Below are 14,238 nucleotides of genomic sequence, written 5' to 3'. Positions count from 1 at the left end.
AAAGTCAAGGGGACGCATATTATACTCCCTCAGGTGTATGGTTTACATTTACTTCCTCGAATGTGGGAATGTGCAATTTAGGAAATTTTTTTTATTGAGGTTAATCTAACGTTAAAGAAGTTATATTTTCAAATTTTTGAATCCTAAAGTTATCGGTCTGAATGTGGGAGTATGCCATTAGAACTTGTTTTTTATTGAAGTTAATGTACAAGTTAAAGAGGTTATATCCACAACATTTTGGGTCCTAAAGTTAAAGCTGAGGTCGCACAGTATACTCTTGAGGAAATATAACATCTTTTTGACAAAAGTAACAAACACAATACCCTTTCTTTTCAAAAAATATTTACTTATGGTACACATATAATGTGCTATAAAATGGCTCTGTTTCCTGCCAATATTACTCACAAAGCTCAGCATTCTTCTATTTTTGTTTGCCCTTTTTCTTCTGTTATTAGAGAATTATCAATTATCTTAATAATCTTACCATTTAAATGAAAACCCTCTGATCTAAACAAGAGCATTTACCATGCATTGAATAATAACTCAAATCAACAGGTCAAACCCAAACAAGTCTGGGGATATTTTAGCTTACTTACACATTTTTTTCTCCCATATTTTTTGGGAGGCTAATGGGATTGCTGATGCTTTGGCTAAAGGAGGTGTTGACCTAAACTCTCTTATTATCTCTTCTAATATAATCTCTTTTTAGAATATCAATAAAGTTTTGAACATTAGTCAAAAAAAATAGATCAAACCCAAACAAGGACTTTGCCCATACCACAACATAAAAATAAAAATCAAAGAAATTGGAGGAAATGTTTCATCAAGGAAACTGCTTGCCTTCAAAGGTCTGGCCAAACTGCCAAGTTGGAGGAGCAACATTATAAGATGTAACAATAGGTCCATCACTTGCCCTCACCTCAAAAGAGAGAGACTGGTTCTTGAGATCAGCATTAACACGCCAAATAGAGCCCCAGTTCCTTCCCATAGGGATCCAACCATCTTGTGTTCCTCTTATATTCACATTTGTAACCTCACCTGATCCACCCACATTGCTTAACAAAACCATGATCACGTAGCCTTGGCCGGTCAGTCTGAAACGCATTCCGCCTTGTCTGATACATTTGACTCTGTAAAATTTGTCCAGAATTCAGCAGGAATTAGGCAATGAGACAGTTTGCATTAAAAGTCTAACTACATTTAGTGGGAAATTTGTAGTGAATAGAGAAAATAGGCCACTTTTTGGGCCGAAAAAGGAAATTTCAGTTGAAATTGGAGGTGAATTTCATGATAAATGAGGGAAAATTGAAGTGATGATCGATGGCATTGTGGAGAGTTGAGAGAACAATCAATTTTCTTCATGGGAAGATGCAGATAAGGTCAAAAGGAAAGATGAGCACATAATTTCTTTTTAAGGCATATTTTTGAGACCGTCTCATTTTAGTGATGCCATGTAAACCATCAATTGATGCATGTCCGATGGGTTTGGTTAGTAGAGAAAACATCAATCTAGGGCAGGTTATTTGATGTTTTTAATGTGATAACTAAAACCAATAGGTGTCAAACTAGTTCTTTTTCTTCTTTGAAAAGGCATATAGTCAGCCTTAGCTGTTTGACCCAAAATTAGTGGCTAGGGGAAGGTTATTTTTCTATACAAGAATCGAAAAAAAAAATTTTATCAAATTTTCCTTTGAGAGAGTGGGTGGCTTGGGGTAAGTTACATCTAATGACCAAAAATGATTGTGACCTAATTGTACTTAATTAATATTACCTAAACAAAGTTTTTAAACATAAGGTAAGATCAGGTGAATCTCATTTGGCTTCTCTTAGAGTAATGCACTATCAAAAGAAAAAAAATAAAATAAAATAAAATGTTTATGCATTTTAAGCAAACTTCAAATACTTGATCCATTGACATCCATCCCTCACTCAAACTATGACCCAAACTAAAATACCTACCACTACGTCGATGCCTGAATAGCAATTAACATAGATCATAAGATATGGAAGAGCAATTGGAGACAAGAATGAGTGAATCTAGTTTCAAAAGCATGACAGTGGCCTAGAGTTTCTAAGTGAAGGCAGGCGTAACTATCTACCTCATAACCTCCCTGTCAGCAAGGCAGGTCTGCTATAAAGCCTACGGGTCAGAAAGTCCTCAAGAACGGGAAAGCCGACCAAAAGACTACTCCATAACCGACTATTGTTGTCGTTATAAATCCTAACATAAATTATAAGATAGAGAGGGAGACAGAATCATACCAATAAAACTATGCAAACTACTGTAGAGAGAAGAATTCAAAGCCAAAGCCAATTCTGTTTCCATTTCGCTTACCCACCTTCTGTATTGAAGAGACATGATATCTGCCTTCCAAATTGCAATCTTGGTAAAGGCCATGAAAGGCAGGACAAAGTGTTTGTTGGGGGAGTTGCAGAGGCCGCCTGGATCACTTCCAGGCAAGGCATAGTTTGGTGGGCAGAAATTGGTGGCAGTGAGGTTTACAGAGGTTCCTGCTTTGCAATATTGGGGATTATCAACGCACTTTACCTCATAACATCCACCACAACCGGCTCCCTTGTTGAAGAGAGCATCACTTATGGCCACCACATTCGTCTTCCCGTACCCGGTCTGCACAAGGTCCCCGTAACCGCAAGCACCCCCTTAATTATCCCCGTGCAAAAGGTTCAGTTTTAGAGTGAGATGTTCTGTTGCCACAACATGAAATCTTGTACAAAATAGAATTAATTCAAACCCCCACACTTTTATTTTGTTTAAGTGATTGAAGGAGTTTCAATTCATTTTCGCCCAAAAAATCTGTTTCCACTTGTAACAAAGTGAAGCTTGCGTTAACCTCAAATACATGGGTTTTAGTCCCACGATCTTGACGTTAAATCACCCGATCCAAATTGGGGGCGACTTCAATTATTTAACATTTTATTCACTTTTTTTGTTTTGAATTTAAAAATATCAGAATACACATGATTGGAGTAGTTGAAACTTGACAATGGTAAAATGTTAAATGATTGAAAATGTTGGTATATTTTCATAAATTTTCCATTACAAAAAATAGACTCGGGGAGAATCTAGGGTATCAAAGTATCCAATTCTTTAATTTCAAAAACCAAAGTATTATGGGTGGCCACAAGTTGGGTCGGGGTCCGGGTCCAGTCGGACCTATAACCGAACCTGAAAAATATTATGGGACCCGGACCCGAAGTCATTGTACTCAAAAAATATAATGTGAGACAGGGACCAAGACCAGAACCATACCCAAAAATCAAGATATCTATATAGTTTATAAATTTGTTAAAATATATATATATATATATATTCATTTTTTAAACTAGTGATATGCATGTGCATTGTTCGTGTCCTAAATACTAAAATGAAATGCTAATACTAAAATAAAATATTCAAAAGACATATTCGATTACAAAGAGAGTCAATAGAAAGAGAGAGATTTTGATTGATCCATCTTCACATATGGCTTCTAGATAATCATTATTTATTATATTTTTAATTATATTATTTTCTAACCCACTTTAAAATTATATTTAATTATATAAGTAAGTATATAATTAAATTCTAAGTAAATATTATTATCAAAATTTAAAATAAAAAAGCAAAAATATATCACAATATAAGTATATTTATAACTTGCATTTTGAAGTAGCATGTTTTTAAAAATGATTTTAATTATATTGTTTGGATGGAAGTAGTGAGAAGAAGTATGGTGACCAATGGGCTGATTGAAAGCGTGGCCCTTGATTGAGAGGAATAGCGGAGCGAGATTCGTGTGGCCAACCAAATAGTTGGGATAAGGCTGGATGATGATGAATTTCAGTTATATTATGCATCTTTATAATTTACAAGTACACTTTTGTTTTTCCCCTTTTTACATTTTCAATTTTATCATTTACTAATATAAATAAAGTTAATTTTACTTATACTAGTAAATATATTATTTGCCTATAAGTAAGTTCTATTCCAAAATTTTTAAAAAACCAAAAACATAAAATAGAAAAATAGAGAAGGAATTATTCTTTATTTTACTTTTACATTTACCAATATAAATATTAACCTTTTGCTTTTTTATAGCAATACATTGTTAACTTATATAATTTATTTTTTTGGTTAATTGTTCTTGTACTTTATCTTTTTTATATTTCAGTTAATGGAAAATAAATTTATATTGGTAAATATATAACTTACTTATAAGTAGATATTATTCTTAAAAATTAGGGAAAATAATTTGCATTCTTGGTTACTTATATTTCTTTTTTTTTTATATATCATTTCATTAATGTTTTATATTTTTTGGCTAGTAAATATGTTATTTACTAGTGTAAACTAATCATGAAAATTTCAAAAAATTACAATATAAGAAAGAAAAGAAAAATAAAATATTAGTTTTCTTTCAAGTAATTGTAATTTCCAAATCATGTCATAAAAACTTCCAGATATGACTATAATTATATTTATAACTTTTTGATATTAAACATAATTCTTAGTAAATATAAGAATCACAAAAAAAAAGTGTTTGTTAATAATTTGTTCTTAGGTATTATGTCACTTATTAAACAAATCTTATTAATAAGTTCTATTTATAGTGATAATATAATTTCTATAACATATAATCCCTTAGCAAATATATGTATTAAATTATTATTATTTGTAATTATCACATGTAATTATATTTAGTTATTTTTATATGAGTAAAACCTGTTAATAATATTTGATCATTGTTTTAATTTTTTATTTGTAATCATAATAGTCATTATAATGTTATAATTACAATAATATTATTGTTAATGATCTATATATATGTTGTACATTTTAATATTGTAATGGCCCCAGCTAACAATAATTATCATAATCAAAATTATTAAACATAATAAATTTATTTCGTATTAATAATTAATATTATATAGAGGGGAAAGAGACAATACATTGAGATAAGTAAACATTCTTTTAGTGTAGGAGAGATAAGGATGAGAGAGAATCTATTGAGAGAGAAAAGATGCAGAGAGAGGGAAAAAGATAGTATGTATGGGAAGACAGTAAATATTCATTTAGTATATGAGAGAAAGATAGGAGAGCATCTCTTAAGAGGGATAGAGAGAGTAAATATGGTAATAAATATGAGAGTGAAGTCAAAATAGGAATAAAAAAAATTTACATAATTAAAATGAAAGACAAAAGGGAAATGTTTATATAGACACTTGGCAAAAATAAGAGGGGCCATACCCAGATCCGGGTTGGGTGCTACAAAGTATGTGCATCCCTGGGCGGCTTCATCATTGAAAAACCCAATATTTATATATTTTTTTTGGGAAATGACTTTGTAAGACCCTCTCACACTCATGTATGTAGGACCTCAAATTTAATGGTGATCCGTTGGAATCCTACATGGGTGTGGGAGGGTCTTATAGGATCATTACTCTTTTCTTTTTTCCTTTTTATCTCTCAAGAAATATTCAAAAAATCCCCAAGTCCAAACTCAAATACCTGACCAGAGGAATCTCCAAAGTGAAAATTTTGACATTGGTTTCTATATGAATAGTGAAGCACATCTCTAAATCCGTGTTATCAAGTGTCAAAGTATCTTGTACATCACATTCTTTGGCATAAGAGTGTCATTCAAACAGGGTAGCAAAATAAAAAAACCAAAATCCAAAGCTTGTTTTCTGTCAAAAGAAAAAAACAAAAAAAAATTAAAAATTAAAAATCCAAAGTTTGAAAAAGTAAAAGAGTAAAGTTGGGAAGACACACCTACGCCTTCTGAAGGATCGGTAAAGGGGAAGTAAGTGGCCTTGGCTGGGTACCAACTGCCGTCCAAAATCGAATGGGAGAAGCCTGCAGCCCCCAAAACAATAAATACAAGCAACGAGAGCCTGTGTTTTTGAGACATCTCTCTCTCTCTCTCTCTCTCTCTCTCTCTCTTATTAAGATTGAGTGCTCAATTATATATTGCCTTCAGAGAAGATATATGACTTTGCCCTACTGTATGGGCACTTGCCTTTATAGAAAATAAAATAAACATCTAATATTATTTGGTAAAATGGGTTTGTCTTAAAAGGCATGTATAGTGAAGAAATTGGAAACTTCTCTATTGTGGAAATATTTTTCTGTGAATCTGTAATATGGGTTTCAAAATTGACGTTGGTGCATGGATGGCATGCTAAAGATAACAAAGAAGGAAATAAAATGGGACTTGCACTCGCTAAGAAAGAATCTACTACGGTTTCTTTCCCTCTTATTTGTTGCTATATTTAACCTTGTGGCCAAAATTATGATGAGAAAGAGCCAGAGATTTTCATTATTTAACTATTCTAAAATGAGAGATATTTTTTAAATTTGTTTACGTGCTTGTTAGTATTTTTATCATTTTGCGTAATATGCAACTAAACCCAATACAACACTTGTAAGGAGGTATGAGTTGGTTCAAATAGAACTATAGAAGACTAAAAAAAGACAAGAGATAGACCTATAAGGATATGTTGGAAGCAGTGATAAGAGAAGTAGAGTCTTTTGGCCCAACCGATGGTATAATTCATTTCAAAATGATTCATAATTTTTGTTTATTTTTTAAAAATGCGTAAAACATTGAACCATTTGATCAAAGATTAGACGCTCAAAAGCTTACAAACAAAGTTATTAAAGTCTAACTGGACTGGCGGCCTGACTACAAGAATTGGCAAATAGAAACTTGTCTAGCCGAATGGAAGCACCTTTATGTCTTTCATTTTTTATAGCATGGGGACATTTTATTGCTAAATATTGTACTTAGATATTGTGATTAAAAAGAAACAATATCTTGCTTTCCATTTTTCAAAAAATAAAAATACCAAAATTGTCAAAATTTTGGCCTTATCTGTATTTTTATATATTTATTCATTTTGACAGTTTATTAAAATTTTAGTAGGTATTTTCCTTTTTTTTTTAATGACGAGTTATCAAATCTCTACATAATTTTAGGAACATAATTTATTTCTAACAAAACTATTGTAAATAACCCATTTTTGCAATCTTTAATGCCTGATAATTTTTATACTTTATACCTTTGTGCCTTTTGTTAATTTTTTCTGCGTTGGTTCAACACCCCGAGTGCAGACCCAACCTCAAGTTTAAGTCAAGTTGCCAAATGGAATGGTCACAAGGTTCAGAGACGGCCCAACACTCCAAAGGCCTACCCAACTTGAAACTCGGGTCAAGTCACCTATGTTTGCCTCATGGCTCCTATGTACGGGACGCACCTGGAATGTGGAGTCTGCGGAACCATATTCCAGGTTTGCCTTGCCTCATGGCTCCTATGTCCGGGACGCACCTGGAATGTGGAGTCTGCGGAACCATATTCCAGGTTTGCCACGAGCCTCTAGAGTACTTCAGGTTGCATCGCCACCGAGTAACAAGTGCATTTAACTCAAAAAAAAAAAAAGAAAGAAAAAAAGAGAGAGAGAAAGGAACATGAGTAAATTTGCATTGGTTTTTTTTAACCAACTCTTTATTGATTTTACCTAATATATTTTTTATTCTTTCGGAATTTTTTAGCAATTTTATATTTTTTTTGTAAATGTGTGGGTGGCACAGCATAGAAAGGTTTCCTTATTTTTCGGGTTGGTTGCTCTCAAAATGCTCTTCCCTCTTGATTTCTCATCGAGCCATTGGTGGATTTGGTACATATTCATCAACTTGGCTATAGATTACAAATTGATCACCATAAGAAAATCAATTGACGAAATGCCCAACATAGTTTTGGTGGAAATGTTTCATCAAAAAAATGTCTTGACAATGGACAATCCAACTGATTTACTACGATGTATTATTTTTAAAGATTGTACCTTTTATTTTTTGTATAAGATCACAATCACTTATATTATTTTTATAGATAGTACCATTTATTTTTTGCATAAGATCACAATCACTTGTATTATTTTTAAAGATTATACTATTTATTTTTTTATAATATCACAATCACTTTTAACTATTGGATATGAAATCAAAATAACAAAAGTGTACCACAACATTAAATTTTTTTTATTTTAGACTTTATGATTAAACAATAACACATCCTCATCCACCGGATTTCCAATCCAACCATTAAATCATAATTGTGACCTCCTTATATAAAAAATAAATGATCTCATTGTATATATTTTTTTATTTTTAAAACTTGTTACTTCTAATTTTATTCACATATCTAATGTCGAAATGATCAATTGGAATGTTTTTCAACTTCAAAATACTCTTTTTTACTAGATTTTTTTGATGCACATTACTTCCAAAGTACAAAGTTGCAACCTCAAACACCTTCCAAACATTCAAATCAAGAATAGATTATTTTAAAATCATAAAATTGCAGATCCATATGGATTTCAGTTTTCCACCTACCTCAGAACTCGGGAACGGGGTTAAAATAGACCTAGATGCTTGGCTTTAGAATACTACCGCAGTTTTGCATATTATTTGTTCATCAAAACAAGTCAAAATATTCTGCATTTTTCCAAAGTAAATTGCACGAACTAAACTTTGTACACAGGTCAGTTACACTGATCACTCGATTGTGTGAAGTGCAATTATCAATATAATTATAAGAGATCAACAATTCAACATTATCACGCACATTGTTCGATTTTAATTTCAAAATAACCATTGAAATTGTTACAAATCTGTAAATTGTCAAATAATAGCTCTCATGGGTATTTTGTTAAATTTCCCTTGTGTGAACTGTGAACAATATAAAGTCCAAGATTCAGTAGGAGCCTTTAACTGCTATCATAACGCTACACATTGTTTAGTGATCACAAATCGTAAGTTCAAAATCAGCACTAGAGTTCAATGGAACATCAACACTCAACACAAACAAAATTGCATTCCCAAAATCACCCTATTAAACAAGTAGTGTCAATTGAAAATAGACCCAAAGGATCAAGGCCACAACAGTAAGTCACTCATAAGAACTGTTTAACTAACAATCTTTTGATGCATAACAAGGCATGTAAAAAAGTATAAAGAGAAAAAGCTTGGACAGAGAGAGAGAGCAAGAGAGAGAGAGTCAGCGCAACCTTCGGGCTTCTCTCTCAGACTCCAGCAAGGTGAGGATGTCCCCCTCCCTGACAGGCCCTTTTACATTTCGCATGATAAATCGGTTCTGGTCGTCCAGAAACTTGACACGAACCTGGGTCACTTGACCCCTTGAGCCAGTGCGACCCATCACTTTAACCACAACAGCAAGTTTTACCTGCGTGTCCATTTTGGTCCCTGTAGAGAGAGAGAGACAGAGAGAGAGAGAGAGCTCGGCATTAGGTCCAAGTAGATACACTCTCATGATAAATGAATGGTACACCACCATCACTTAGAAAGTTGTACAATGCCACTCATTGTTAGAATAGATGTTGCAGAAATGATGCACTTAGTTCAACTTAATTTAAACTGTTCATCTGATACTTATGATGAAAACTCCGTTACTGATTCAACCAAATAAAAAAAAGAACACCAAAACAATGCAAATATACCTACATAGATATCAACAAATGAGTATGTTACTGCGCATGTTTTGCATTGGTCAAGCTGTCATAACATGAGAACCTCAGGGTGCAATAAACATTTTTCTAAGATCCAGTAGGTCAGTATAAATAGCAAACATAACCATAATGTCACGAAGAAAATGAAAATAGAAGATAAATCATAAGTTAAATGTCATGAAAAGAGGACCAAAGTGAGTTCAGACCATAACAAGGGAAAAGACAAACCTTCACCAGCTATTTTACTTACATTTATTGAAGAGGCATCATAAATCTTTATTTAGAGCTCTCACTAGTCACTAAATAGGATATGTATCCCTCCTCAGCAAGGGTGGATTAGAATACTCTTACTAGGTCAAGGTTAAAATCTTTCAGATGCTAAATTGCTTGTTGGATAAAGTTTTAACTATTAATCACCGCCTCATACTTCGCAAGATCTTTCCGCTCTATCGTCTATAGACATTTGGTCTAGTATGGGAGTTGTCAACTGGATGGAACCATAATGGGGATTCCCATTTAGAGGTCATATCATTTGAAAGATGAACTCTCTAGCTATTGTCAGGTTTCAGATGTCATGGCAGGAAGGTCCACCATGGCACCAATATAGCATAGCAATGCATCACATAAAGAATTGAAACTTCGAAACAATTGCATAGAACAATGAAAGCAAACATGACTCATGTCCAAAGAAACATAAATCTTTATTTAGAGCTCTCACTACATAGGATATGTACCCCTCATCAGCCAGGGTGGATTAGAGTACTCTTACTAGGTCAAGGTTAAGATCTTTCAGATGCTAAATTGCTTGTTGGATAAAGTTATTACTATTAATCACCGCCTTATACTTCGCAAGATCTCTCTGCTCGATTGTGTATAGACATTTGGTCTAGTATGGGAGATGTCAATTGGATGGAACCATAGCGGGGATTCCCATTTAGAGTCATATCATTTGAAAAATGAACTCTCTAGCGATTGTCAGGTTTCAGATGCCATGGCAGTAAGGTCCACCATGGCACCAATATAGCATAGCAATGCATCACATAAAGTATTGACACTTCGAACAATTGCATAGAACAATGAAAGCAAACATGACTCGTGTCCAAAGAAAATAATAAACAGCATGCATGATAAGCACTCTTAACACTTTAACTGAGAAGCTCTTCCAGATATTTCTCCTAGTCCCTTTTCAACAAGCAACACATGGCTTTTCTTATTGCACTCTTCATTATCAAATTTCAACCACAAAAAAAAACCTTCAATAAAATAGTAAATACCAAATGGTATTTCAATTGATTTCAACATTTTGGAATCATGACCTCAGTCGGGCATTGAAGTGGCAACAAAATTCATAAAATACAGCTAGCTATTGGCTGCATATCACTTGACCATCTTTAACCCCTATAGCAATGAACCAACTCATGACTCCAAGCTCAACTCATTAAATTCTTGTTTCAGGAGGCAAGAAGTTTTAGCAATAAAGGATAACCATAATAAAAAATGTCTGATGTCTATGAAAGAAACCAACACCTAACATTTAAAAAATGAAAAAAGGAACTCAAACCCAATAACTAAATGCCCTAAAAAAAACATCATCTTCCTTTTGGACCTTGATGCTTTTTTAACTGCAGATTACAAACAATTCCAGCAACAATAGTGACGACCAAATTAATTAAATTCTCTGCACATAGTAGAATAACATTTTGAGCATAATTTCTACCCAAGATAACAGCAACACAATGAATTCCACATCCTCCCAAAGCTAATATCAAAGAAAAAATTTCAATAAAAACATAACATCCCCCAGAATCACACAGTCCACCAACGATATCCACCTGGAAAACCCAATTTATATAATGGTAACCAAGAGATAAGCAATCCTAAATCAAAAACCTAAGCCACCCCAAATCAAAATGCTGGAAGAACAAAACCTTAATGAATCCCTGAAGAATTACTTTTAGAAACCCTAGGACAGATCAAACTATTAGAAAGAGGTGGGTGATTCAGGTTTGACAACTAAACTCATGGTGATGGTCTCTCTAGGGTTATGATGATGAGGATCCTAAATGAAAGGTTCTAATTTGCAGAAATATTATGGATTGTTACAAATGATCAGACGTGGATTAGTAATAGTTATATCTTATATCAAGAAAATGTAAGATGAAAGGCTAAAAAGAGGGCAGTTGAATGAAAATAATGATAATTAGAGAACTCAACCCAATGCGCAATAAATTTGTAACAATAAAGGGTGTAAAAGAAGGACCATGGCTAGTATTCCCTTTTGGAGGTCATATCCTTGGGAAGATGAGCTCCCTAGCCATTGTCCGGTGAATGTAACAGCCCTATTTCCAAATGCCATGGTCATGAAAGTCAACCATGCCACCACACATAAAAAATGAAGCTTAAAAAAAGTGCATAGAATGATGAAAGCAAACATATGACTTGTGTCCAAGGAGGCAAGGAGTAATATTAGAAGAAGGAGAAGATACACCAAAACCGTGTAAGAATGCATGAGCACTCTTAGCACTTTAATTGAACAACTTCTCCAGCTAATAGCTATATACTTGGCCCTTTTCAACAAGGTAGCCGTATAACTTTTCTTATTGTAACTGTCCATTATCAACTTTGAACTACTATTTTTTTTTTTTCTTCATTCTCAACTTTCACTGTACAACTCGAGAATTATACTAAGCAATCAAACGGTACATCAGTTGATTCCAACATTTCGATATCATGACACCTCTGGAGGCACATGAGTGAGAACAATATTCACAAAATACAACTAATGGATTAGCATTTCATCATGTTTATCCCCTACAGCAACAAACCAACTCAAGACCCTGAGCCCTTCTCATTAGCACCTTGTTTCAGGAGATAAGAAGTATAAGCCGACCACAATCAGAAAAATCAGTGTTTTCAGACTTGGTTGATTCCACTCGAACTTGGCCCAGTTACCAAGACTCACCACTCGCCCCCTTGACGAGCCGTAAATGAAACTCAGGATATATTAGAAAAATAGAAAAACCCTAAAAATATATAAAGAATGGGATTGATGTATAAATTTTTATATGAAATATGGATGTTTTTGGAAAAGATTGGTGATTTTTTTTTTTTTGCAATATGCCTTATTTTTATATTTTTCATGGTTTTGGAAATTTTAAAATGCCCCCAACTATAAATAATTTTTTTAAAAATCCAAGTTTTATATATTTTTTTGAGCATATTTGGACCTTTTAGGTTGTTTTTGGTCTTATTTGGCCTATACAATTTTTATTTTATTTTTTAATATTTTCATAATATTTATTTTTTAATTCTTCAGGGGCCCTTGGGCCTTGAACAAACCTCAGGGGGTGGACACACCCAAATAACTCCGCTCAGGCCGGGGCCAAGTACCTGACCCGAGGCGAGTTTGAAAACACTGAGAAGAATATATCAAATGTCTATCGATGCAATCTACCACTACTATTAAAAAAGAAAACAAAAAAACTACCCCAACTTATTCACCAAACTTTACTGCATGCTTTGAAATTATCAGACCAGAAACTTGTAACTTTGAGAAATGTATGAGAAGAACCAGGGAGCCTAACAAGTTATCAGTAAATCTTGATATTTTCATAGACATCTTAATACGGAATCCCTCAGGAAACCGAATAATAAAAAGTTACAAGTACACAAACTGCACAATTACAACTCCCGCATTCTTAAATCCATACTAAAGCTTCAAAATGGAAACTATGAAGTATCTATGAAGTCATGAAAGTAAAGCTCTCAACATCAGTAACTGCATTTCTTAAACAAACCTCCATCTTCCTTTTCGACCCATGATGCTTTTTATACTTCAAAATTTTAAATTTCCAGCAACAATAGCCATGAACAAATCAACAACTTCTCTACACATAGTAAAGTAACTTTATGTTCAAGATTTCTACAGAAATCAATCAAAACCAGGTCCAATACAATGCATTCCACATCTTCCCGAAGTTCACATCAAATAATTAAAAGAAGTACTAAACGATCGCACAATCCAACAAATACAATCCGCGTGGAAACCCTAACCATATGTTGGTATCCAAAAGAAAAACAATCTTAAATCAAAACCCTAGAAAAAAACAAACCTTAATGAATCCTGAAGAAATGAGCTTACTGAAAAATCAATACCAAAGCCAAACCCTAAGAAAAAATCAGTAAAGGGGGTGGTTTCGAGTTTGGAAACTGACCTGATGGGCGACGATCTCTCTAGGGTTTTGACGAGGACGATCCTAATGAAGGTTTATATATTTATGGGGAAAAATATCAAGAAAGGGGTTCAAAAATCAAACCACGGCGTAAAGATTACAAATTAAATATGAGGATATACGTTGGAATTCTATATCAACTAGGTAGTTCTTTGAAAACAATTTTCTGGCTTTTGTGGTGGTTTGGGGAGCCAAACTATTTGGCATGGTTTTATAATTTTATCCCAAAGAATTCATGGTATTTTGAAAATTTTACCCCAAAGAAGTACTTTTTTTTATTCGGTTAAGGACCTTTCATGATATAATTACCAAAATATATTTAATTATCCTAGTTTCTCAATACTGAATAGAAACAATTTTGAAATTTTCTATATTTTTACGAGGACGCACCTCATTAATATAGAAATTTATAACTATTGCGTAAGTGTAATTTTAATTTATAGATCTTTCACCCTTTAGTGATATTAGAGGGGGTTTTAAT

At 33.3% G+C, this 14,238-nt stretch overlaps 2 protein-coding genes across 3 annotated transcripts; both read right to left on the bottom strand.

Annotated features, from left to right (window-relative positions):
- Nucleotides 1-823: 823 nt before the first annotated feature.
- Nucleotides 824-7,354, bottom strand: LOC105421534 (expansin-A10-like). The gene is made up of 3 exons (XM_088845913.1): nt 7,258-7,354; nt 2,340-2,661; nt 824-1,130 (listed from the first exon to the last, which is right to left on the bottom strand). Exons 1-3 carry the CDS (start codon nt 7,352-7,354, stop codon nt 824-826), a joined length of 726 nt encoding a protein of 241 aa, XP_088702039.1.
- Nucleotides 7,355-8,854: 1,500 nt separating this feature from the next.
- LOC105421526 (small ribosomal subunit protein eS28) lies at nt 8,855-13,771 on the bottom strand. 2 transcript variants are annotated; one of them, XM_011629192.3, is made up of 2 exons: nt 13,638-13,771; nt 8,855-9,262 (listed from the first exon to the last, which is right to left on the bottom strand). In XM_011629192.3, exon 2 carries the CDS (start codon nt 9,252-9,254, stop codon nt 9,057-9,059), a length of 198 nt encoding a protein of 65 aa, XP_011627494.1. In that variant the 5' UTR covers nt 9,255-9,262; nt 13,638-13,771; the 3' UTR covers nt 8,855-9,056. The 2 variants fall into 2 exon arrangements, with proteins under 2 accessions (XP_011627494.1, XP_088703366.1); XM_088847240.1 differs by having other exon boundaries at nt 13,740-13,771.
- Between the last annotated feature and the right edge of the window lie 467 nt (nt 13,772-14,238).

Source organism: Amborella trichopoda, chromosome 9, assembly GCF_054954075.1.
Source record: "Amborella trichopoda isolate Santa Cruz 75 chromosome 9, AtrichopodaSantaCruz75HAP2 v2.0, whole genome shotgun sequence".
Taxonomy (NCBI): Eukaryota; Viridiplantae; Streptophyta; class Magnoliopsida; order Amborellales; family Amborellaceae; genus Amborella; species Amborella trichopoda.
Note: the sequence above shows the minus strand (reverse complement) of the source record. Positions and strands in the feature narration are given on the sequence as shown.